The sequence below is a fragment of the Agelaius phoeniceus genome, chromosome 19 (genome assembly GCF_051311805.1).
Source record: "Agelaius phoeniceus isolate bAgePho1 chromosome 19, bAgePho1.hap1, whole genome shotgun sequence".
Lineage (NCBI taxonomy): Eukaryota > Metazoa > Chordata > Aves > Passeriformes > Icteridae > Agelaius > Agelaius phoeniceus.
In genome coordinates, this window is record NC_135283.1 from 13502844 (window position 1) to 13527749 (window position 24906).

Here is a 24906-nt window from a genome sequence, read left to right on the forward strand (position 1 = left end):
TTGAGTTTTAATCTCTTGGTTAAGTAGCCTCCCTACATTGAATAGATTGGCCTCAGCGCAAAAAGAAGCCCAGAGAAAGCTGAAAGAATTGGAGTCCTGCTCCAGGCACTGGAGATTTGGCATTTTTATTGGTAGGAGTGAAGCACATAGGAGGCAAGCAGGAGACTTAATGATTGAGAATAACGTTATGGGAGGTATTATTTTCATTTAATACCCTTGAAAGTGAAATGTCCTGCATAAGGTGTTCCACTATGTGCTGAGATATGTCCCCATATGTCCAGTGTGTTGGAGTATGCTGTACCAAAGCTTATGAGGCAGTTCTGAATTCCCTCACACCCTGCAGGACTAAGGCAGCCCCTGCACTGGCCCTCTTGATGTTTACCAAGGAAACCCAGGTACCAAGAGGGTGACACCTGGCTCCTGTGAAGGGCTTGTGCCTCAGGTGTGGTTCCCCTTCATAGCCACCTCTCATTCCTGATTTGAGCCACGCTGCAGCCCTGGCTCAGACCGAGCTCCCTGGGTCTTGTGTTGTGTGTAAATCACCCCTTACAGCACCACTCACCAGAATCCTGCTTTCACACAGTCGTGCTACTGCTGCCTCCTCACCCCGAGGCCAGGGGTTGCAAAGAGCTCCAGGAGAGCAGTGGAGCCCTCTTAAAACCTGGGAACAGATGTGATGTGATGTGCTGGGTGATGCTCTGGTAGGAACCATCTCTTGAAACACTCCAGAATTATTGTTACAGTGATAAGCAGCTTGTCCTGAATCATGTTTTGGAGCTTGTTACTACATTTCTAGATGTTCACAGCTAATTTCCTGTTCATTTTGAAAGAAGAAATAAAAAATAAAAGCAGGTGAGGTTTTGCTACTTTATGAAGAAGCAAATATGTGTTATTCCCTGTATGCCTGTGACAATGCAGATGCAGACAGTGCCAGGGCTATGTATTGAATGCAAAGCACCAGCTGCCTGAAAAGTGGGATTAGGGAAAGTCATTCTGCAGTGTGTTCACTCTAATCACCAAAAAAATGCAATTTAAGATGAATTTTTGGAGGATGTTTGGCTGGGGCTCATCTGGTAGATTTGCAGGCATCCTCCAGCCTGACAGTGGCAGAAATCAGATATAAGGGTGTTTTCAGCCATTCCCAAATGAGATCCTCTTTCTTTGTGGCCTTTTAATGGACTCCAGGTTGTAACCACCTCCCCCATTTCTCTCCTGATGCTTCTAATTTCAGATAAATATTTGAGATTAGAAGTGGCTCTGGGTATGAAATGTGACCCTTCTCCTCCATGCAACTCTATGATTATGACATACTATTAATAATCACAATCACCTCTAATCCTACAATTTGGCAATGTTCAGGTCAAATTACATTGGTGTCTTTTTAACAGGAGCAACATTTCTGTCAGGGATGTGTCACTTCCAGATGCAAAAAAGGTGCAAAAGATGAAACAGCTGCCTGCTTCAGACATCACATAGGAGCTACACCCATCCAGAAATGAGACCAGTGTTTTGGGCCATGAAACCCAAAGTGCATCTTTCAGATTGGAATGGCTGCTCTGCCTGAGTAGGGGATAGTCACTGCAGTTAACAAAATCATCTTAATTGCTTATTCGCCTCCAGCAGAAGTATTAATTAGTGGAAGAATGGGATATCTTCATTATGCGTGAGATAATTGCAGAGCTTTGGATCTCTCCGTCTTTTAAAGAAGTCAGACTATCTGACTTGAATATCAGATATTTGTTGCACCCTTTTTTAGACAAGTGTGTCAACTTTGAGAAAATCTTTCCCTTAAATGCTCACACCTCTTCATGTATATTTACAGCATAACACAATTGAAAAGGTAGAAAACTAAATATCCTGAACACTGTAGCTCTATAAATGTAATGGCAATGATAGTGCCCAATGGGTGGACTTCGGAATCCGCATCCATAAGCTATTTAATCCATCATTAAAATTCCCATGTTTCTCCCATCTCTGACACTGCTGATATGGTTAACACAAGCAAGTGTTATCTTTCATAAAAGTGTCTTTCCTTGAAAGGATCTTTTCTTTTATAAGCCAAGCAAACCAGACATTTTTGTGGGTGCTGGGGTAGAGGTGGAGACTTAACATATAGGATAAATATAGAAGAAGTAGAGAAAGGAGAAAGTATTTGGAATGTGGTTACAACTTAGGCTAAATAAATTCCAGTGGTTACTCAAACTAAAAGTTTTGGGTTTTGTTTGTTGGGGTTTTTTACTGTGGGGTTTTTTTTTGTTTTGTTTTTGGTTTTTTTTTGTTTTGGTTTTTTTTTGTTTTTTTTTGGTGAGTTGTTTTGTTGTCTTTCTATGATAGCAAACTAAACAGACTGTCATCGAATCTGAGAGTGCCTTTGATGCAGAGGCCATGCTGAGACTGAAGGGGAAACCCATAAATGAAATAAAGTCTCTGGGAAATTGTGTGTTGTGAAATGTATGATAATTTCGGTTCCTTGGCTGCAGCCATGTCTCCTGACCATCTGAGTTTGCAGCACTGACCACGAGGTTCCAAATGAACTTTTTTCTCTTTTTTTTGCCAGAAGAAGTGTCTCTCAGGGGCACCAGGATGCCGTGCTTTGTCTGACCAACGGCGTCCCGGTTGTTGGGCACTGCCGGGACACTCCCGTGGCACGGGGAAGGCGGCAGGACGGTGCCCATTCCCCTGAGACACGCGGCGTTCCCAGGGCTGTTATTTGGCCCAGGAGAGCCTTCCCTGTAGGCGCAAGGATTTTCGCTGCCACTGCTTGGGAGGGAGATCCGAACCCTTCTGCCCAAGGCATTTCTGGCCCCGGCGCTGCCTGCGGATGCCCGGGCCGGCCGGCCCTCGGTTAGGGGTCGCCGCCTGCGCTGCCGGCCAGGGTCCCGGTAAAACGAGAAAATGTTTTATTTCCCTGGGGGAGGATCCGACACTGGAAACCCAAGGGACAACACAGGCGCCGACAGCCACAGCGGGAGGTGTGCCTGGCTCCCGTCCCGCTCCCCGCGGGGCTGCGAGACGGCGGCGGCTCCGGAGCCGCCCCCACCGCGGCCCGGCGGGCAGGGCCGGGGGCAGCCCCCGCCCAGCGCCGGGGAAGCCGCCCGGGCCGCCCACCGTGCGCCGTGTCCAGGGGCCGCCGCCGCCGCCAGCCCCCCTCGCGCCCCGGGCGAACCGCCCCGCTCTGCTCCGCCCGCAGAGCCGCCGGCCCGTCCCGCCGCGGGCCGGCTCCGCCAGGCCGGGACCGTCCGCGACCGCTCGCTCCCGCAGCCGCCGGGCCGGGCCGGGCCGGGCCGGCGGCGCCGTCCTCCTCCCCTCCGGTGCGGTCGGGGCGCGACGCGGCGGGGCGGGCCGGCAGCGGGACGGCCCCGGGACGGCTCCGCCCCGGCCGCGCGGAGCTGGCACGGCAGGGGAAGATGGCGGCGGCGGGCGGGGGCGGCGCCGCGGTGTCGGTGCTGGCGCCCAGCGGGCGGCGGGTCACGGTGCGGGTGGGGCCCGGCACGGTCCTGCTCCAGGTGGGTCCGCGGGGCGAGGGGGCTGAGGGGAAGGCGGTGGCAGGGCCGCAGGCCGGCCCTGACGCCTCTGTTCTCTCCGCAGGTCCTCGAGGAGGTCTGCAGGAAGCAGGGTGGCAGCCCCGGCGAGTACGGCCTGAAGTGAGTGTGTCCGCGGGGCCGGGCCGGCTCCGGCTGCCCCGGCCGTGCGAACCGCCCCGCCCGCGGCCGTTCTCCGCGCCGGGCCCGGCGCTACCGGAGCCCGCGGCGCGTCCGGGGCCCGGCGGAACCCGCGGCGGGCGGTGGGAGTGCGAGGGGCCGGGACACACGCTGAGCTCTGCTCAGGACGGCTCGCCCCGGTTTCCCTGTGCACGCTCCTTTCGGTGCGGGGACACACGGCGAGGGCCATGCCGCTGCCACGGGACACCCACGCGTGCGCCTCATCCAGAGCACAGATCAGCAACGCCCGTCTCCCCTCTTACCTGGGGGTTTGACCCTCCGCTTTTATGGTGTCTTAATTGCAACTCGTTTGTCTGAGTAGCACAAAAACAACAACAAAAAAAAAAAGAGTACATTGGTATTTAACCAGACTTGGCTATGTAGTTGGTTGCTATTTATCTCTTTAAAACCTTTAAAGGAAGAACATAGATTTGAGTCCCTTCTCTGTGACTTCTATGAACTGCAGCTCCTTTGGTGTGCAGAATAGCTTTTGTTGATTTTGTTGAATTCCTCCTGGGAATTCTCTTGTCCAGTACCTGGACTTTGTATTGCTCATAGGTTGTGTTCTCCTTCAGGTTTCAGAGGAATGTGTTGGACCTGTCTTTGCAGTGGAGATTTGCTAGGCTGCCCAACAATGCCAAACTGGAGATGGTGCCAGTCTCCAGCAGAGCAGGAGCTGGAACCACGGTATGTTCATTTACACAGTGTGACCTGTTGTGCTGATAGGATCTCATCAGATCTAATGACCAAGAGGCCGGCGTGGGCAATGCCTCTGTGAGAGACCAGCTGAAGACTGGCTGCAGTGCTTTTGAAAATAGTAATTAAGTAAGCTGAAATTCATTACTTAGAGTCTGCATGAGCATGGGGTACCAGCTGTGCTAGAGGAGAGTGGGATGGTTTGGGGAGCTGAAAAACTAGTGGTCATGGATAGCTAAGAAGTTAAACATCAGTGATGACTAATTCAGTTCCCTTTCCTAATTTCTGTTTCAGTTGCTGTTGTCCAGCTCTGGATTTTGAGTAAATCTCAGATTCTTACAGAATCTTGTTTTGCTGCTTTCCCAACATTGGTGTTCATGGTGTGTTTACACAGCTTTAGAGTCTTCAGTGACGTGTTCTGTGTTCATCAGTGGCCAAATGTCCCTATTTAGTATTATTTGCAAAGGACTTTTGGATGGTGTTTTCTCTAGAAATTATGGCCACTTTTAGGAGTGTAAAAATCTTCTATACATACCCCTGTGGCCATAGGCCTAACTTTTCAGGCGATGCATAGGTGTTACTGAGTGTGAACTTTTCATGATGTAAAAATGATGTGTGGTCTTACTTAAGTAGCCTGGCAATGGAGATTTGTCTGTCACTAAGTCATCTTGTTATTTGTTAACTTCCTCGTAAGAAGTTTCTCCATTTTCATGTAAGTTTCAGGTCTGTTGCTGCTGATCTCTTAATGTCTGTTAGCCAAGCAGCGTTAGTGGTGTTTGTTACAGGCAGTTAATGCAGCTGAGAGAAACTGATCGGTGAACTTTGTGGTGTGAGAAGGCTTTGCAGTCTCTGCTTTAGTTCACTCTGTAACGTAGTCTTGGGGGTCCCTGATGTTCATACTTTTCTCTGTAAAACCTCCGTGTTCTTTGCTTTGGCACTCATGCCTTTTTTCTGATTTGGGGGTAGAAAGACATTTGTGCTTGAAATAATGTCTTTACTTAAAAAAATACCACAAACCAGTAGCATCTGCTTAAAATTTTCACTGAAATGCTGTGGTGGAATGGAGGTTTCTTCCAGAGAAAAATCTTTCTCTTGAAATGGTGCAGTGATGACTATCTGACATTTGCATCCAGTTTGGGAGGTACTGAAGGAAAACAATGATTTTATTTTTTTTTCCCCCTGAAGTTATATTGCGAGAAAGGGCAAGGACTGTTCACTGTTGGGAGAGGGGTTATAGTGTGGAATTGTTACATTAGATCACAAAAGAGAAGAGCTAAAGAAGTGTAAGTTGTTACTATTTAGTTGCAGTTCAACAGCGCAATATACAGAGGTGAGGCTGCCCTGGGAGTGCTGGTTGCTCTGTCATGAAGGTGAGAAGATGCAGCAAATGTGCATGTGAAAAGTGGAGTCTAAAGAATCCCTGCCCCACAAACTTGAGCAGATTTTACTTGGGAGAATTTCACAGTGTAAGAAAAGACTTTGTACAGAACAACTGACTAAAAGGAATTCCCTCCTACAGGGAGTATGTGTTAAAAAATAGGGAATTCTCTAACAGCCAGGTGACTGTGACTGGGATGTAGTGGCAGTTCAGATGCAGACTCAGTCACGCCAGCTGGCTGCAGTAATATTGGGATGAATTTCATTCTGTGTCTTTTATTACTGTATGTTCTATTAAGATTATGTGTGTGGAAGTAGGTGTGCTTTCCTTTAGTTACCCTAGAGACAGAATGCAGGTTTTGATAAATCATGAGTTTGTTCAGCAAATCTGATGTTTTAAAAATAGAAAGCTTTTGGATTTGCCTTTGCTTGTGTAAAACATCGTTTCCTGTAAGACAGTTCTTTAGTGAAAAATGGAACAAATACCCTTTGTGAGGGCAGGTGCCACAGGAGCACCATCAGTACAGCTCTGGTGTTAAAGCTGTCAGCCTCTTGTTTAAATGTTTGTAAACTTAGACGATAATTGGCACTGGTTGTTGGAATACTAAGTAGCACCTGGGGTTTTCGAAGAGACTTTTCTAATGGAGTGAACAGGACTTTCGTGACATGTTTGGCTTTGAACTGTTGCCCAAAAACTGATGCAACTGGTAGTCTGAATTTCTGGCCTGGATTCTTACAGAATGGTGATGTCAGCTGTCATCGCTCTGCTGTAGCTGAGAATAATCTAAAGCTTGTCTCCCGTGTAGGAGAAACCGGGAGATTGTGTTAGTGGTGGGATGAAATGACACTGAACTGTCAGCTCATTATTGATGATGCCACTGTTCCTTTATGCAGAAAAATTCCTGTCTCCAGCAGATCAGCATTTGCAGTCCTGTGAGGACTGGTGGGAGCCAAGGCAGATGACATGGCATATTTCTCCATGGAAATCACAGTGAATTGCTGGAACTTTCCCGCTTCTCTGTAGCTCCTGCCCTCATGCTTGCACACACAGCTTGCACTTGGTGAGAGGCTGCACTGAGAGTATTAGTAGGGACACATGAAAACACAGAATGAAAGAAAGTGGCTTTGGCTATCTTGGCCTAATGTCCTTCTCAGGCTTTGGAATAAGTTTTTGTGGACTTCTGCAAACTAAAGTTGACTGGAGAAACCAGGTTATATCGAGTGGCTGCAGGACTTTGTGTGATTTTTCTTTAGACAAGTGAACTAACTGGGAAAACTTGAGAGTTAGACATTCTGGAAAAGGCTGAATAATCTCTAAAAGGTTAAGATAACACCTAATAATCTGCAGAATATTATCTAGAGAATAGATACTTCTCTATCTCTTGGTTAGCTGCTAAACTTTTCCCTTGGGACAGTCAGGAGTTTGAAGTTCTTTGGGTCTGGTTTGGTTTGGTTTGGTTTTTTTTGTGGGGGAGCGATAGGGAAGCAATTCTCTAAAGACTATGTAGTGCCTTATAATGTATGTGGATGTTCACATTCCAGGCTGGAAAAGATCTGTTAAAATCTGCAGCTAGCTGGCTCTTGCCTTTTTCTGCAGGTGTTCAAGAACTCAATAATTTAATGACCAGAATCATTGCTGAGATTTTTTGTTACTTCACTCTTAAATTGTATGTCAGAATGTGGTGGTTAGGAAGCATTAGTGAGTTGCAAGTTACAAACGTCATTCCTTCAGACTGCTAAGGGTTGTTTAGGTCTTCAGTAAAGCAGGGATGGATGGGAATGCATTAATTGTTTCTGTGTGTGGATATGCGAGTGAGCTGTTTTGTCCCATGGAAGTTGTTCTGCAAAATGACGCTGAAGTAGACAGCTCTGTGTTGGTGTTTTAGATGGTGCAGCTGCATCAGTCATCTCTGGGTTATTGGAATTTGTTTTATGGAGCTGTGAAGACCCTTACTGTAAAGTTTCACCTGGTATAACACAGAACACCTCTGTTGCTCATGATGGCACATTATTTGGGATGTTTGCATTGGCTTTTCTCTGAATGTGTTGCAGTTCAACATAGGGCAGGGGAGAGGGGCCCATGAAAGTTGGTTAGTATTCCAGGATGGCCTCCCCCACACTCAGGAGCCATTCATCCCAACAAACAGGAATTCAGGCCAGAGTGCCTGCACTGATGAACAAGAAACACCAAAATATTTTAAAAAGTTGTGAAGAAAAAGAAGTTTTCATTCAATTTTCAGATGAATTAATTGTGGTGTTCTTATAGGTTCGGATAGCATTACAACTAGATGATGGCTCCCGCTTGCAAGACACCTTCCTCTGTCAACAGACCTTGTGGGAACTTCTCAACCACTTTGCAAAGATCAGGTGAGCAATGCAGTGAGAAAATACTTGTTTTGATCTCTGCATGCCACTAACTACTTGTTACAGTGGCCCAGCTAAATCCTTCAAATTTGTAGAATTTACATTTATTTGATTGTGATTTCTCCTATAACAGAGATGTTTGCATTTTCCTTGCTCTTTCATATTTGACAATCCATAGTTTTATTATTGTTTTTTAATCCAGGAGTACCGCTCCTGATTCAGGGCGTAAACTGGTAACAAACTGCTGAAGCTGTGAAGATACTGGGATATGTTGTACCACCTTCCTTTTACACAAATCTGTTTGAAGTCAGGTTGCTGCTAGAGATGTGTGTGTCAAGCCTGGATGATCTCCATCCCCAGTATTTCTGTGCTGCAGTTCCCTGTAGTGCAGGGGCTTCTTTCATATGGATTGCTGTTGCTTTTGAGGCTTGCTGTTGTGCAAGTTCTTCAAGGAAATCTGCAGCTCTCAGCAGGTTAATGTGGAATCTTCAAAAGACTGATTAGATCCTGTTTAAATGGAAGAATTTCTGGTGGTGTATTTATTGAACATGTACATGGGTTAGAAATCTTATTATTTTAGTCTAGTCTACATTGAGTGCTACCTCTTGTCTTTAGTTTTGATTTTAGAAGGCTGTATTGTTTTGAAATGTCAAGCTAATAAACTTCTCGGAGAGAGGCACTTCTTTTCTATTTTTCATGGTTTGGAAGAGGAAGCCTTGAAGCTGTGACAGCTGTTCTGTTTTTAATCATGGACCATGTCTACAATGTGACATTTATTCATAAGTAAAGGAACAGTATTCATGTAAATGCTAGAGATAAAAGAATTATTTTTCTTTTAATTGAGAAAAGAGGTAGGAAAAAACCATAGGTATCATTTTCCTGAGGGTTTTAAGTCCCCTCTTGTCCCTTACTACATCCTCTGTGAGGAGAGGAGTGCCTGTTGCAGTGTGGGGACTGCTAGACTGGTGGAAGGTGGTAATGACAATGACATTGACAATGACAAATAACCTTTGTGTGGCTTTCTCACATATTAGTTAATTGTTTCTTTGGTTTAAATTTTGAGCTTTTCATATAATTTTGCTCTTTTGAAGTGGTTTTATTGGTTACAGGTCATTGTAATACTACTAGCTCATATACATGTTGCTCTTCTTTAGCTTCTAACTGCGGCAGCGTGCTAAGCATTCATAACTTCAGAACACAGCTGCTCTTTTCTGGCCTCTGGAAGCTGACTTCAGATGTTTGGATGGACTTTACAATCTTGATTAAGTTCAACAAGCAGCAAAGGTGCTGTGTGTGGTTTAGTCACAGAACAAGCTGAATCTACAGGCATCTGTATGGATTTAATGGGCTGAGTTGCTGTTCAATGTGTTTTGATTCAGTTGACTAACTAGTCAGTTAGTTGTTGATGTTTGCTGAAATCCTTCCTTGGACTCTCCAACTGGAGACGTTTTCCTGGAATGCTCGGCCGCTCTAAGTGCGTGAAGGGAAGTATTCTAAATCCACTGGAATTTCCCCTGGGTTTCCAGCATCCATCTTGGCCAGTTGGGTCTGAAGAAGGTCTGGAAGCTATTGTAGGGCTGCTCCTCCTCTCAGCGTGCGGCAGCCCTTGCACAAGATGTTTACAGGCCCTGTCAGATCACTACATGAAGGAATCTAATCTGCTTGCCGTTCCCCTTCAGAAGAGCAGCACATCAAAGAGAGGACAGTATGTTTGATGTGTGTGCTTGCCTCAGTGGGTGCATGTAATGGATTAGCAGCAGCTGGAGGCGGAGCCTGCTCTTCCAAGAGTTAGGCAAAAATCAGTCTCTGGGGATCTTTGTGTGGAGTCTGTGCTGCAGAGGCTGGTTGAGAGCACGCTGTTGTCTGCCCTATGAGCAAGAATCCTGCATTTCTATCTCCCACTCTTGCCTGCTTGCAGCTTCAGCAGCTTTATGGGCTGTTCTCCATAGAGCAGTTGCAATTCAGAGACTCAGAGACATCTTTGATAGGTATTATGATTCTTCACTGCTTCTTCACTTCACTGCTTCTTCTTCTACACTGGTCATTCATTCGGTTCAGATGTTTTCCACACATTTTTAGAAAACTCTTCAAAGAGTTTCTTGGATTGAAGTGGAAAGCGGTTTTTGGAAAAGTGAATGAAACTAGGTTCTATAAGTCAAACTGGCTTCCTCTCTATTGGTCTTTGGTGAGGACATGTTCCACTCTACCTAAGACTTTTTTCTCTTAAATGGTTGTCATCCACCTTTCCTGACAGACAGCAGCTTCAGGTTCAAGCTTGTGTTCCGTGGCCTGTTCCGTCTGCCTTTTCTGTGATTCTGTACTGTTTCTCTGTGTCTCATCAGTCCTTTATCTTTTGTGCACCATTATTGAGGATTCCTCAAGGGATACAGCTAATCTTAATTGGAAGCAAATCCTGTTGAAAATAAGGTGGGGATGAGTATCTTTCCTGGATTGTCTGGAGATGTCTGAGTGCAGTAACCTGCTATGCTGTGCTAAAGGCACTCTCTGGTGATCTTTTGTTCCAGTTCTCCAATTGAGACAAGATTTTTTTTTTCTGCCTTTCATCATCAGGCATTGGCCTTGGGAATTTCCTCGGGTACTGCTGCCAGAGGAGCGAGGGAGGTTGGAGCCTGGGTCTTATATCACAAGACAATGTTCTTTTGTATGAGCAACTTAATCTCTTGATTCCTGCAGAGCATTGTATAGTGTGTTTTGTTCCTGAAAGAGAATAACTAATTGCAGAATCACAAATGGAGGCAAACCTACTGTAGTGTTGGTTTGGTTGTTTACCTTCAAGTTAACTGTGTTTCATAATCTGAAACTTGAATATAGTAGTTTGGATGCTCTGGTGTGTCTGTTGCTTTCTGCACAATGGGATTTGTTGTGGTGGCTGGGAGAAGTGTTCTGAAATAGTGGTCTTACAGTCTTGGTACTATGAACTCCCTGGAATATGTTGCAACTGGTCTGGAAGCAGTTCTCAGCTGCTGTCTTTCCTAAAATAGACCTGACCCTCAGGACTGGTTTTATAATTTGCTCTGTTTGGATTTGCTCTACCTCTGGGTTTCATTGTGACTCGCCTTGTCCCATACCACTGTGCTGTTGCCAGCTTTTAACCATTTGATCAAGATGGCATATAGACTGCTACAATTAAGCCAGACATCTCAGTTGTGGTTTGTGCTTAACAGATTTAGTCCCTCACATCCTTCAACTGGAAACCATTGATGTTCTCTGGCTTTTGAGAATTACTCAAAGATTGAGTATCATAATTTTCCAATGGCTCTCTTGATCCTGAGTGGCTTCTGGTTTCATTTATATGTCATTGTAGCTGAGTTTTGAGTCTCAGTTGAAATGTCCTTGATGAATTTTCATGGAATTTGATGGCTGTTTCCCTTAATTTTCCACTTCATAGGCTGGTTGACTCCCTCTCAGTTCAGTTTATTTTGTCACTTCATGCTGAGCTAAGTTTGGTTATGCAGACTCTGGAGTTCTGCTGGGCAAGCAGGTTGCTAAAGTGCAAAAGGTGATTTCCCTGTTACATACCAGAAAATGCTACCTGTGTCCTAAGGTGGTCTTTCCCTGCTGGCTGGATATATTGCATGTCTGTTTGTGGAGTTCCAAGCTTTTCTAAGAGCAGCAGACAGACTGTGCAATGTACAGTCACTTCAGAACCACACGCTTCAGTGGCTGTGTGGATTTTGACTGTTACTTAAGGGATTCTTTTCCTACATGACTCCTTGACATAACTTTGTTTCTGGTAATATTGCATCTCAAAATGTAAGTGTTTAAATTATGTGATGCTGAAGGCACAATGTTTTAAGTGAAAGCATTGAAGGAAATTGTTTACTTAATGTCTAATAGTGATCCTGTGAACTGTGTAGTGGTTATTGCTGGAGAAAAACGGAGGACAGTGTTTCCTGCTGATTTCACTTTGTACTGTTGCTCTGTGCTGGTTTTGGAGGGGGTAGGCTGTTCTGCAGATGCTGCAGTGTTTTGCTCTTTCTTGCAGGGAGTTGATGGAACAGGATGGTGAATTGTCTCCAGTCTGTATTTACATGCGGGATGAGGTAAGGCAGCAAAGGCCTCTCAACTGTCTCATGTCCCTAAAACATAAGAAAACTTAGTTCTGCTTTCCAACCTGGAAAGTGTTTCTTTTGAACTTTCTTGAGAGGGGAAGTAGAAAAATGTTGGTCTTTTCAATGCATGACGTGTCTGTATGGAAAAAAGCTCTCTTGGAACATAACCTTGTGCCGTTGAGACCTCTGAGCCCATAAAATGAGCTCAATGACCTATTTGTGTTTTTCTTTCCAGCTTCTTTTAAAGCTTGAGTCAAAACAGTGTTTTCATTTTAATAAATATTTGCTTTTCTCTGTTTTGATCTTTTGCTATTAATGTTTTGTTAAATATTTTGTATGTGGATATTATGGAATTCGCTCTCCCTAGCTGTCCCCTTTACTTCCCACTGACCTCTGTGGACAGATCGTCTTTATTCTGGAATAGGTCATTACAGACAGATAGGAGGTGTATGTAAGGAAATCGTCTGTCTTGCAGCTCTGAGATGTTGCCTGTCGTTTAACTCCTGACATAAAAGTAGCTTTGCTGTAGTTGGATCCCACTTGGATGTGTGTATGGGATGAAAATACATGTAGGTCACCTTCCATTGAGACGATTTAATAAGCTGTGAATTTGCTGAAACAGTACAAGTTGATACAGATGGATTCAGGTCTGATTTTCAACTGCAGGAGTGTTTTCACCTGTTTCTTGTGTTGTGTGGTATTTCTTCAGATACAGGTTTCTTTCTATAAAGAGCTTTACATGCTTTCTTGTGGAATCAGAGGCCATAACTACTCTCCTTTGGTTTTGTTGTAGATATCAGGAAAAGATGCCCTGGAGAGGACAACACTGAAATCACTTGGCCTGATTGGAGGCAATGCCATTATCAGGTTGGGAGAAGGAAAGTTTGGCCTCTTTATTTTCCCTTTCCACTCTGATGGTGAATTTATTTTGTTTCAAGTACCAAAAGAAAGACAAAAAAAAAAAAAAAAAAAGTCACAAGAAAAGACGCCAAATTAAAACATTGCGGCATTCAGAAATTACTGCATTTGCCTGTTTATCTCAAACTGCTGCCCAGATGTGCTTTGCACAGCAGCAGATGCTGGCACTGACCAGTCATGTGCAGATTAAAAGAGCTTGTTTGTTTTTTTCTTTTTTTTTTCTTTTTTTTTTCTTCCTCCTTTGAGTGGAACAGACAATTCAAAGTTAAAAGTCTCTCAGAGAGGGTAATCAGCTACCACTTCATTCTTCCCTGCTCTGGATCTCAGGCACTTAACTCCCAGCTGCTGCAGGCCCTGGGGGCTGTTGGGGGGTGAGTTTGGGACAGGGGCAACCTTTCTGTGATCTCCTGACCAGCTCTTTGTGGTATATACAGAAGGCAGGAGTGATTAGAAGCTGGGCTTTCCAACTGCCTGCTGATTTTCTCTAGAAGGCAGTTTTCTTGCAGAGGAGTGGGTCCCTGTTCTGTTATTCTGCACAACCCTCTGGCCCTCTACCCCACACTTCACAGTAATTGGAGCTTGTTCTCTGTAAGCACCTGGAAGAAGAAAGTTATTAAATCAGGGTGTATTTGAGTCAGGTGCTGTCTTTGTGTCATGGACACATTAAGAATAGGGAGGGCAGCAGTCCTAGGATTATGATTTTATTTTTCTTCCCTTTGGTGTCTTCTTCAAGAGTTGTCATGAAGAAATGCAGTTCATCTGCTGGGGAGGGTGCCACGGTGCCTTGTAATGAGCCAACAGTGAGGCAAGGCTCCATGGAAGAAGCAATGGATGTGCCACTACCTCAAGAAAACACATTTCCAAAGGACTTGGAGCACAGGGATGTGGCTATATCTTTAAACAGCTGCACACACAAGCAAGACTCGATTAAAGATTCTCATGCTAGCTTGGAGGAGCTGCAGCATTTCCCAGAGCCTGAGCCTACCCCATTTGTCCCTTTTTTTGGAGATGGAGAGCATCTGGGGGACTCTCCTGTAGCTGTACCATCTTCAAAGCTGCCAACAACTTTTTCGAGCCCTGGAGGTCCTTCTAAGCCAAAGAAGTCTAAGAACAGCCAAGAACTGCAAAAGGAGCAAGAACAGGTAAGGGAAAATGTATTTGCAGTTTGGGCAACAAGGGCTTTTTTATATCATGCCTTGCCTGAGGCTGCACTCCCATGAGGAAAAAGATGTTTCCAGATTTAGGACTTTTTCCCTCTGTCACAGGATTAGGTGCCTTAATGACACACAGTTCTGTCTGAGTTCAGAAAGGAAGTAGGAAGGATTTGAGTTTAAGAATTTGCTGTCCAGAGTTAGGCAATAGAGACAACACAGCTGCATTAAATCACAGTCCAGAAGGTCCTGCACCTCAGTGCCACAGATTTCATGAACAAATGGCCACTTTATTACCTGACCCTGTGACTTAATTTTCTTAGTATTGCAGATGAAGCAGAAACCTTCCATCCTTTTCCTTTTGTACTTCTCCTTGCTTATAGAAGTAGTTTTTGTCTTAATCTAAAATATCTTGCCTCTGAAGTAGTCTACCTGTCTCTAACTATCTCCCAGAAGGACAGATTGCACATCTCACCATTGTTGGGTCTCTGAAATAAAACTGTGTTTGTTAAAACTGAAAGTGCTTGAGCCCATGTTAAGATACCAGAACTGATGGCTGAAAAGTGCTGTGATGCCATTCCAGAGTCACCTGGGAATGACATTGAAGTGTGTTTTCTGCAGGGCAGCTGGATGGAATTGAATGCCTTCAGGAAGGTTGGGTATGTCTGGCAAGTAGCGTAGCATGAAGTACAGGAGCCATTTAATTCATAATTTACTCCTTGTTATTATTCACTGAGAGTTTCCCGTTCTGGATTCTCAGTGAGCAGCTCTTTTCTTGCTCCTTTGGCTCATCACTGGGGCCAGCTTTCATGTTCAGAGATCCCCTTTGTTGTTTCTGACTCTTTGGTACCTCCTAGAGTTGGAGGTTTGAATCTCCTCTGGTCTGATCCAGCCAGGATTGAACAATAGAAAGCTATAAGTAGAAAGAAAGGATGCCTGTGGAGCTTCAAAGGGAGTTTAGTCCAGGAGGAATTTAGCAAGACTGCGGATGCTTTCACGTTGATGTAGAGACTCTACCTTAGTTGACTTCTCTGTGGTTGCAGCCCATTTTTGATGAGTTCGGAATTGTTGAGGAGCAGAAGCCAGACCATGGAAGGACTCTGGAGCAGCTATGAACTGCACAAGTAGCAGAAAGAGGCCATGCCAACCTGCAGTGGTGAATATTTGAGTGTATTAGAAACGTGTTTGGGTCTGTCTAATCAGTATTATTTAACCTTTGGAGCAGACCCTTAACATGGAGAATTAAACAGTAGGCTGGGTGATTTGTCCAGTCTCGTGTGTTGCTTGCTTCAGTTGCGCTCTTGTCTATGAGGGGTTTGGGAAGGAGGAGTTTGTGCTGTGTCTGGGGAGAGAGAAGTGCAGGGGTTTGTGGTGCTATCCTTCAGCAGTCTTGTTGCCCACACTTCTCTGTGCACTGGTGGGAGAGGCAGAACTTCATCATTTCAGTGAGTGCAGAGCTGATGTGCAGCTGAGCATTTGGGCATGGCTGAGTGCTGCTGGCTGAAGGACTCACACGAAGCGATGTCTCTCTCAGAGTCGCAGCCCAGTGCAAAGCACTTCTGGAGCCAGCTGCCTTCCACTCTGAGAGCAGCTTGGGAAGCAGCTGCAAATTCTGTTGGGGGAGTTGTGTCCTTGTGTTAAACAGCATGTGATTTTGACGGCTGCTTTCAAGCCCTTTGATCTCTGGTACTTTTGCTGCTGATTGATTACATTTTGTTCCCTCCTCCACTCCTGCCATCTTCCACTCTCCTCCCAGCGGCAACAGCCAAGTGGGGCTAGCCACATGGCATCTGCTTTTTGTCCTTTTTCAGTCCTGAGGAAAAAAAACCCAAAACAAAACAAATTATTTTTAAACATCAAAGGTCCATTTTTGTAAAAGAATCTTCCCATTAATGCTTTGCCTGTGTGTGGTTTTTGAAGCTGAAGAGAGGCTGGATAAAATCTGTGCCGGCATCCCTTCGTTTCTTGGGCTAAAGATGGTTTACAGACAGCTGCAAGCTGACTTTGATGTCAGAATGTTAATTATTAGAAGGTAACTTTAAACCAGATTCAGCATGAGATTAGAGCTCCCAGAGGTGGTGGGGAGGAAGTGGGTCTCTGGGGAGAGCTTGCTGCTGTGGAAAGCACAATGACCCCTATTTCGCTTAAATCGTAAGAGTTTTCCTCAGCTTACCTGCTTCCCTGGGAGCAGGATGGTGACCCCAGAGTGAACTGCACTCTTCCTGACACCTGGCTTTGTCACATAGCCTGCACTTACGTAGATGCTGCTGTGAACATACGGCTTCAGCCTCATGGTGAAAAATGCCTGACATTTCTTGGTGGAAGAATAGACTTTGAAGAAGGAAGATGCCAAACCTTAGCACAGCATCTTTGGCTCCTGGAAGAAGTAGGACAGCAAAATGCACAGCTTGCTTTCCTCCAGTTTACATAATGGAAAGTAGAACATCCGTGTGGTGGCCATTTATTGTTACAGGAGATGGTTATTTTTTATCACAGTTGCAGAAAACACTGCGTGTGCAGTGGGCTGGGAAGTGGGTTAGTATTCCTGGAGTCTCTTTCATAATCATTGTGAGAAGTTAATTTTTGGATTCTGTCCGCACTTTAGGACTGTTGGAGCCCACAGCAAGGAAGAGGAGGGAGCACTTAGGACTGGAATATATGTCTGCCTTGTGCCATCTTGGGTTCCCAATGCCTTGGCAGATGCCATTAACTGTCACCATAATTTGGATGGGGGCTGGCCCTTTCCCTTTGGAATCCCACTGCTGTTGGGATTAACTAAAGTCCTTGTTAGAGCCAATACTAAATGGTAACTTTAGGATTTGCTAATGCAGAGTTTGGATACTTTGGAGTTCTCTCCATCGTATCCTTGCACCCTTCACAAGACGCCATAGGATATGCCTCCTCAGTCTTTTGGGTTTGGCCTTGTTCAGAAGACATCTATTTTCACTACATGTTTAGAATGAAATGAAACTCAAGCCTGCTTGAGGAGATTAAAGTACACTGGGTTCTTGGGGAGGCCTGATTAATTCTCCTCTGGCCTCTGACATAGATGTGCCCTCACTGGAGCACCAGGGGTTGGATCCCGGTGCAACCTGCTTCCCAGCAGATGGTCCTGGGCACTCGGGGTCCTTCCTGCAGCACTGGCACCCCCACCCCACCCGGGCCTGGGGAAAGCTGCAGCCAGGCTCCTGTACCCGCTCGTTAGGGCTGACCCTGCTCAACTTTCTAAAAGTAGCCAAAGGTCCCACCCACACAACCTCCATCTTTTAATTTCTCAAATTACCCTTTAGTGCCCACAAGTAGAGTGAACATTGCCTTGTAATTTGTGTTGTGCTTTAGACAATTGAGAAGACTCCTGTTCCCAAGTGGCCAGTGCCTGGGGGAGGGGTGAGTGGATGGAGGGAGGACATCTGGGTGTTAATTAGGATTGGAAAGAGTGTATGAGAGAATGAGGGGAGAAGAAATGGGCTGTGGGTTCATTCACAGAGCCTGTGGCATTGTTAAGCTGGCAGCTGACTAGGAAGAAATGCTGGATTAACTACCAAAATTTTTGTTCCTGTGAGCCTCTTCAGCCATGAGCTGTGTCCTCCCTGCATCTCCTGTAGCCTTCAGTATGCTGTTCTCTGTTTGCAAGCTTTGTTCCTTTAAACAGTTTTGCAATTTAGAAAGTTTGACTTGTTTGAGATCCAGGAGGTGTAACTGCCTCTCGATTGCTTGACTCTGGTCGTGGTTTGTATTCACACAGGCACAGCTGCTGCTTTGGGCAAAAGAGAGAGTAGCCAGCACATAACCTTTCCTGGGGAGGGATCCATTAAAGTCCTGCTGCCTGCAGAGATGGCAAATGCTCTCGATCTCAGTGGTTGGGGCTCCAGTTTGGGTTTTTTAGGGGATTGTGGGAATTGGCTTGTTTTGTTTTGGTTTTTTCATAACTGCAACCACAGCTGTAGGCTCGACCCAGTTGCACTGGAAGGTTTGCCATCATGACACCCAGCTCTGGGCTCTGGAGGCTGGGGGAGCAGGCAGCCAGGCTTTCTGTGCCCTGCTGGGCAGGTGAGAAGGTGTGCAGCTTGGAGTGCCTGCTCTCAGCTCTGTTGTGCAGGGCAGGTGGCCAGTGAATGTTTTAAGTACCTTTGTTGCAGCTGATGTCCAGGGAGAACTGCTCTCCTGCATCTGTGTGCTCTGGTTGCAGCAAAGGCTGATCTCTCACTTTGTAAGTGCAAAACAAAAGAGTTTTACTGTTTAAGGGATCTTTCTGCACACAAGAAACCAGGATAAAATTTTGAAAGGTGTGCAATGAAACCCTGCAGTGGTTTAGTTCAGAGAGCTGAACAGGTCAAAAGACAGTTTGTAAATACTGTCCTGTTACTCTTTTTCAGGAACCTTATAAGATAAGCAGAGCAATGCATTTAAAACTAATTGGAGCTCATTTTTTTCTGTAGCCTGTAGAACGTGAGCCCCTTATATGTCACCTAGACCTACTGGAACAACTTTCTGATGGCCCAGAAGAGCTTCCTGATGAATTTTTTGAAGTCACAGTGGATGATGTACGGAAACGTTTGGCACAGCTGCAGAATGAGAGGCAAGTTCCCTTTCTGCTGTGACTGAGATTTGCTGTGTCCTGTTGTTGAGCAGAGTGACAGTGATCAGCAGAGCTTGTTTTATTTTTGGCCAGTAAGAAACACCTTATCTTCCAAGTAACCGAATTAACCTTTTATTAGACCTCATCAGAAAGACCAACTTAGCCACAAGGCAAGACCTGAGAATGTTTGGAAGAGGCATACACACACACACACATATGGAAATTATGTGAAGGAAGCTGACTAACAATGTATTGCACTGTTCAGGTAGCTTGCTTTCAAATATTCATGATTTTACTTCATCAGACTTCAGTTCAGTAAAAACTCGGATGAAGATAAACTGCCCTTCCTGTCACAGCACCATTTTGCTGTTTGTATGTTTCTTGAAGAAATTAATTTCGTGAATGTATTTAGTTTCAAGTGGGTCAAAGCATTCCTTTAAACATTGCAATAACTCTCCAGGACTGTGAAACAGTCTCTTTTATGCTATAGCCAAGTCCAAGTTGAACTTTTTACTTAGAGTTGATTTTTTTCCCACAGGCCACTGAGTACACAGAATATGGCCTGAAAATTGCTCTGCTGTTTGTGGGTCTGGAGTATTTAGTGGTACAAATGTAGAGTCATTTGGTTGGGGATTACTGGAATACAGGCCCCCCAAAAAGACCCAATTTCCAAATTTGCTGATGCTTTCCCCTTACACGCAGGGATAAAAATAAAGGCAAGTTACACATCAGTTACTTGGATACAAAGAAAATGTACTAAAGCTGAGCATAGGATCTCTTGGGTCTGAGCTAGTTTCTTTGCTTATGGGAAAATATGTAATTATTTTCTTACATTTATTGTTTCCTCTTAAATACAAGTAGACTTTTATTTTGTACCCACTATTTATTTTAATAGACATCTACAATGCCAGTTCTTGAATGATCTGAAACTTTTCATTTTTTTCCCTGTTGCTAATTTAATTAATTTAATTTAATATAATTTAATTTAATTTAATTTTTTGTGCTGGCATTGTTTTTCAAGTTCAGTAGCTCTTCTGCCCCTGTGGAGTAATAATGTCCAACCCTAGCCTCTGGTTTATTGGATTAACAAGTCCACCTCTTCTTGAGTAGTCTAAGCAGACTCTCCTGTCCTCTTAGGATCTTTTTTGCATCTGCTGTCATGAACTTGTACAATAAAAGTAATTTTATATAGTATTGTTGCTAATGCTCAGTAGTTTCAGGAGGTAGGGAGAATGCTGTGAGAGATGCATTGAACAGTTGATCAGTTCTCATCAGCCCTGCTTGGGTCTTCTGCTAGCTTAATAAAGTAAAAATGCATTGTAAAATTACAGACAACTTGCCTTCTTCCCACGTCTGTAGGAAACGCCTGGAAGAAGCTCCACTGATGACAAAGTCCTTGAAGGAGTCCCAGCTGAAGGAGAAGTTGGAGCGTTACCCCAAGGTAGTATTTGTTCGTTTTCCAGTTCCTCTGGCTATCCCAGACTTGGGGATTGAGTACCTTGGATTCAGTTGGGAGACTTTTCAAATTCCCATCCCTATTAATTGTTTCTGGGACTTGCATAACAGGAGTGCCATGTGAAAACAGCTGTACTGTAATATGGTAATATGTCACTGGTTGAGTGACAGGCAGTAGAGTTGCTTCTGTTCTGTTCCAGATGTCTCAAAACCTTTCTGTTGTGCACACAGCAGTCTGTATGACTGAGCCTTCCTGCCTGCTCTCTGTAGACATTTTGTTAGAAACTCATTGAAAGTGAAATGATTCAGTGTTACAGGTTGGGTTTATTTTACTCTGTAACTCTGATCCTTGTGCAGTTTCCTAGTGAGGTGCTTTCTGACCAAGCTGCAGGTGCAAAGGTCAGGGGTACGTCAGGAGGATTCCTGCTGCTGTGGACACATTGGGATGCCAGTGAACTGTCTGCACCTGTCCATGAGGGTCTGTCTTTGTTGTTGGGGCATCATTTAGCTTAGGGAGCTCCTACTCTCTGAGCAAGTGCTGCTGCATTTTACATCACATGATGAGCTCTTGTGCCCCCTCTGAAAGGCAGAGAGCCCTTGTTCCCTGAGGAGCTGCACAGCACTGTTAGCCAGGTTGCTCTTCTGTCCCTGTAAATACCTCAGATCTCCCCATTAAAGAAAACCAACAAGTAAAGAACTTGCAGGTCCTAAGCCAAGGGCAGGTGTTACAGAGCAGTGCTGAACCGCTGTCCTGATGGGCATTGTCTTTGCTTCAGGTGGTGGTGAGAGTTTGTTTTCCAGACCGCCACGTTCTGCAGGGCTGCTTCCGTCCCACCGAGACTGGTAAGACCAACCAATCACACAAGGAGAGTGTGTCTGAACAGGTCACACTGTTGCCTGGCAAAGTAAAGCTGCTCTGAAGAAGCAGCAGAAGGTAGTTACACTGTCATTGTAGTGCCCTGAATGGACTAAGAAGGGACTTTGGGCTAGTTAAGTTAGCTGAGGGCTACTTGGTGGAGATGGCAAAATACTTGTCCTTGTGTAGACAGGAAGCTGTCTCACTCGCTGTCCCCGTGTTTGTGTCGAAATGATGTGTTACTGGGATGCATTTGGAGACTTCCTCTGACTTAGTGTGTAAAACGTTTTTCACCCCCTTCCCCAATCCAAAATCTACCCCAAAAAGCAGGAAGGAGGAAAAAAAAAAGAACTTGAGCAACTGTACTAAGAGAGGATATACCTTTATGGTTCTGTCAGTTCACAAAAGGCAATCAGACCATGCACCAAGTAGCTCTTACTGTTATTACTGGAGATCCTCTTATTCTCAGCTGTCAACCATGGTTACCTGCACAAACTTTTTTGATAATTTTGTAGGCATCCTTAGATTTTTCCAAGGGACCAGCACATCAAAATGATTTATTTTGTTTGTTTTTTCTACAAGAAATTTCTGAGAGCAGTTGTGTACTTTAGAGTAAAAGGCAATCTCCATACCTTCTAGAAGGCATTTCTGCTGTTGCAAGTTAGTCTTCTTGCCCAACATTTGAAGAACCAAATGTAATTTAGCAAACCTTTCTCTCCTTTTTCCACAGTTGGCATTTTGAGAGACTTTGTAAGAAGCCACCTTGCTGATGCAGAGTTGCCATTTTACTTGTGTGAGTGCTGTTGGTAATATTTGGCCTTACTTTATAAAGTCTGTTTCTAGCTGTGGGATGTTGATGCCTGAGGGATGACCTGGAAGGGAATGCCTTCCCTAAAACACAGCTTCACAGTGCAAAGAAGGTGTAACCCGCTCCCTTAGCCATGTTATGCTTGTGTCTGAGAAGCAGCCTCTGTGGGCATATGAATGTGTCACCCCTTCAGAGAGCAGGGATGCCTCCCATACCTGTGTTTGATGTTCTGGTTGCTAGGTGTTTTATAACTTGTTTTTTAACTTCAGTTGTTGCACCTCCCAGAATCATCTTGAACGATGAAAGTCTGACGCTGTTTGAGGTAAGGACTCATACATGGGCTCTGATTCTCTCTGCTTTGTGCTCCCCTTACCCCTGCCTCAGTTACTTTTAGAAGGCTGGGTTACTTTTAGAAGAAGCTGGGTAATGCTGAAGGCTTCTGCTCAGCCAAGGCTAGTGGAACCAGGTGTTTTGGAGCACAAGCTCTTCACCAGAAGAGGTCCACCTTGTGCAGCAATAGGCAGAGGCACACGGGGCAGGGCTGGGATTCCCATTGTTTGGTACACACTGCAGTTAACCTGGGATGTTGTTGTGAAAGCTGAGCTGAGCTCAGTGTGCTTTATCTGTAGCTGGACTAGGATAGTAAGAGAGGGGACTCAGTGTGGACAGGGAACTGTTTTCAATTGCTGCAGTGGGAGCTAGAGGCCATATTAGACAAAAATCTGACTTCTTTGAAATCACTGTGTGAGAGTCAATGTGCACTGAAGGATACGCATTATCTTTTGTAATTTTTCTCTGAAAACACTGAAATACAGGTTTTCAAATACAGATTCCTGGAGATTTTTTGCAAGTGTCAGATAAGGTGGTCCCTGGCCAGAGACTATTGGCTGTGTAGATCACACATCTACATTAGGAGTGACTGATTTTGCCAGTGACTTTGCCCCAAACTCACACTGTTTAAAATGTTCTATCATTCAGAGCTGCATGGACCATTCCAGACTGGTGCACCAGAAATTCTTCAGAGTAAAGGCTCATGCAGCAGCAGTGAGAATTCTTGTTTGATGCCCCTGAGGGAGCAGAAAGGCTGGGGTGGGGAGAGGGATAGAGAAAGGGACTTTTCAGGCAGCATGGTGAATTAGGTAGTGATTAACATGCCTTGGAAGTTGTTTGCCATGGAGTTTTCCAAGTTCCACAACTTGCTGACCAGGCCATGTGGAAGAAATACACATGCAGATACTTTTAGATGATTGACTATTCAGACCTGTATCTGCCTCCTGTTGATCTTCTGATGCTGGTTCTGGTTTCCCTTGTTAACCTTGGTCTGTTTTCTAAAATCTTCTAAATCCTCCACTCACCTCTCTTTACTCCTTGCCTGCCTCCCCCGTCCTGCAGTTCTGTTCTTCTATTTTCTCTTTCTCAGTGCACGTCTCATGTTTCTCTGGATGTCTCCTGAAACATGACTTTTTCAGTTAAGCACCACAGGAATAATTGCATCTCGTTGTCTTTGAAATAAGAAACCTTTTGGCAGGAATTTTGTTTAATTTGCTGTGTTAAAGGCTTTGTTCTGTACCTGGCACCATTACTGGTGCTTGTTACCCGTGTGGCAATTTCCCGGTTTCCTAGTTGTGACATTTACTGTGAAATTCATTCTTCGTGGCAGCTCCCTGAGACATGAACACATGTTAAATTAGTGCTCTTTGAAGACTTGGAGGTGCCTTACAGCCCAGTCTTAGAGACTTCATTAGAAATCACAGCTTTGTGAGGGACCAGGTCGATTTTAGTGTCAGACATCTCCAGTCTGCAGTGGCTTTCTGTGGATTGCAGTGCTTGCTGTGGCACATGGCAAAGGTGCAAAAGCCTTGGCTTTGATACAGAACTGGGACTGCTCAAGATGCTGTGCTCAAAAGTGGAAAATTCTTTGCAAATGGATGGTTTTAAGGAAAATATTTTTTCTCATTTCTCATATCTTCTCTGTCACCATGAAAGAGACATAACATCCAACTAAGATAAAGCGTCAAATCTAAACCTGATTAAAGATATGTTTTTATTCATGCCACATGTACTCACACCATAGTCAAATTAAACTGGTGGTTATGTTGAGAATTTGGGTGTAATTAAAGTAAAATGGAGTTTTTAAGCACAATCTTAACTATACAGAACCTGTACAATTACTTGCCAAATGTGGAAAGCAAGTAAAATCTCATCCTTAGAATATTTTTTAGGGATTGTAACATGACATTACAAAGAGATTGCTATCACATTAGTTAACAGTTGCATGACTTTGCATTTTTGGCTTACCCAGCTAGCTCTACATAGATAAATGTGATAATGTGCAGGGAAAGTAATTTGAGGCAGCTCAGTGAGCTCTTGCATTGATCATTATGGCTTTGCAGCAAAGTCTTAAGGTGGTGAAATCATCAGCTCATTACTAAATAGCAGTCAAATCAAAAACAACCTCCTTCCAAAAGTGAAGTATTCAGAACAAAATAGAAAACATTGCTGTGTATGGACCAGGATTTGTCTGAATAACCTCCAGATCTGGTCTCACATCTTCAGAAGGAACTGGTGAAGGTGCAGAGAAGGGGAATGAGGTTCACCAGAGATCTGCAATGTCTCCCATCCAAAGAAAGACCGAACAGGTCAGGATTTGCCAGTCTGTAAAAGCTGTGACTGGAAAGGGAATTACGTGCCAAGGAGAAGCTGGAATGCATTGAGTTCTTGAGTATGAGTGAGTGGCATCAAGTGAGGCAAGCAGGAGCTAGAATAGATGGAAGAAGGTGGTTGTTTGTGTGTCAGAAAACTGAGGCGTAGAATTCCTTGTCACGGGGTGCCATATACTGAAAGGATGAACTGATTTGAGAGAAATTTGGACAAGTTCAAGGAAGATATTTAGTAAGTGTGTCTTAATATATAGAAGCTTTTTCAGGA

At 44.6% G+C, this 24906-nt stretch overlaps 1 protein-coding gene across 3 annotated transcripts in view; it reads left to right on the forward strand.

The window, feature by feature from the left end:
- The first annotated feature begins 3266 nt into the window (after positions 1-3266).
- ASPSCR1 (ASPSCR1 tether for SLC2A4, UBX domain containing) overlaps positions 3267-24906 on the forward strand; it is a 32929-nt gene continuing 11289 nt past the window's right edge. For 2 of the 3 annotated variants that reach the window (XR_013184749.1, XR_013184750.1), the window contains exons 1-12: positions 3267-3506; positions 3589-3644; positions 4277-4388; positions 8041-8141; positions 12145-12202; positions 13005-13078; positions 13863-14271; positions 18720-18859; positions 20219-20300; positions 21091-21157; positions 21901-21963; positions 22248-22300. Coding sequence is in view for 1 of the 3 variants with exons in the window: in XM_077188319.1 (XP_077044434.1) it covers positions 3408-3506; positions 3589-3644; positions 4277-4388; positions 8041-8141; positions 12145-12202; positions 13005-13078; positions 13863-14271; positions 18720-18859; positions 20219-20300; positions 21091-21157; positions 21901-21963; positions 22248-22300 (1314 nt within the window). In the remaining 2 variants the exon portion in view is untranslated. The remainder of the gene's footprint in view (positions 3507-3588; positions 3645-4276; positions 4389-8040; positions 8142-12144; positions 12203-13004; positions 13079-13862; positions 14272-18719; positions 18860-20218; positions 20301-21090; positions 21158-21900; positions 21964-22247; positions 22301-24906) is intronic. The other variant, XM_077188319.1, reaches the window with a different exon arrangement.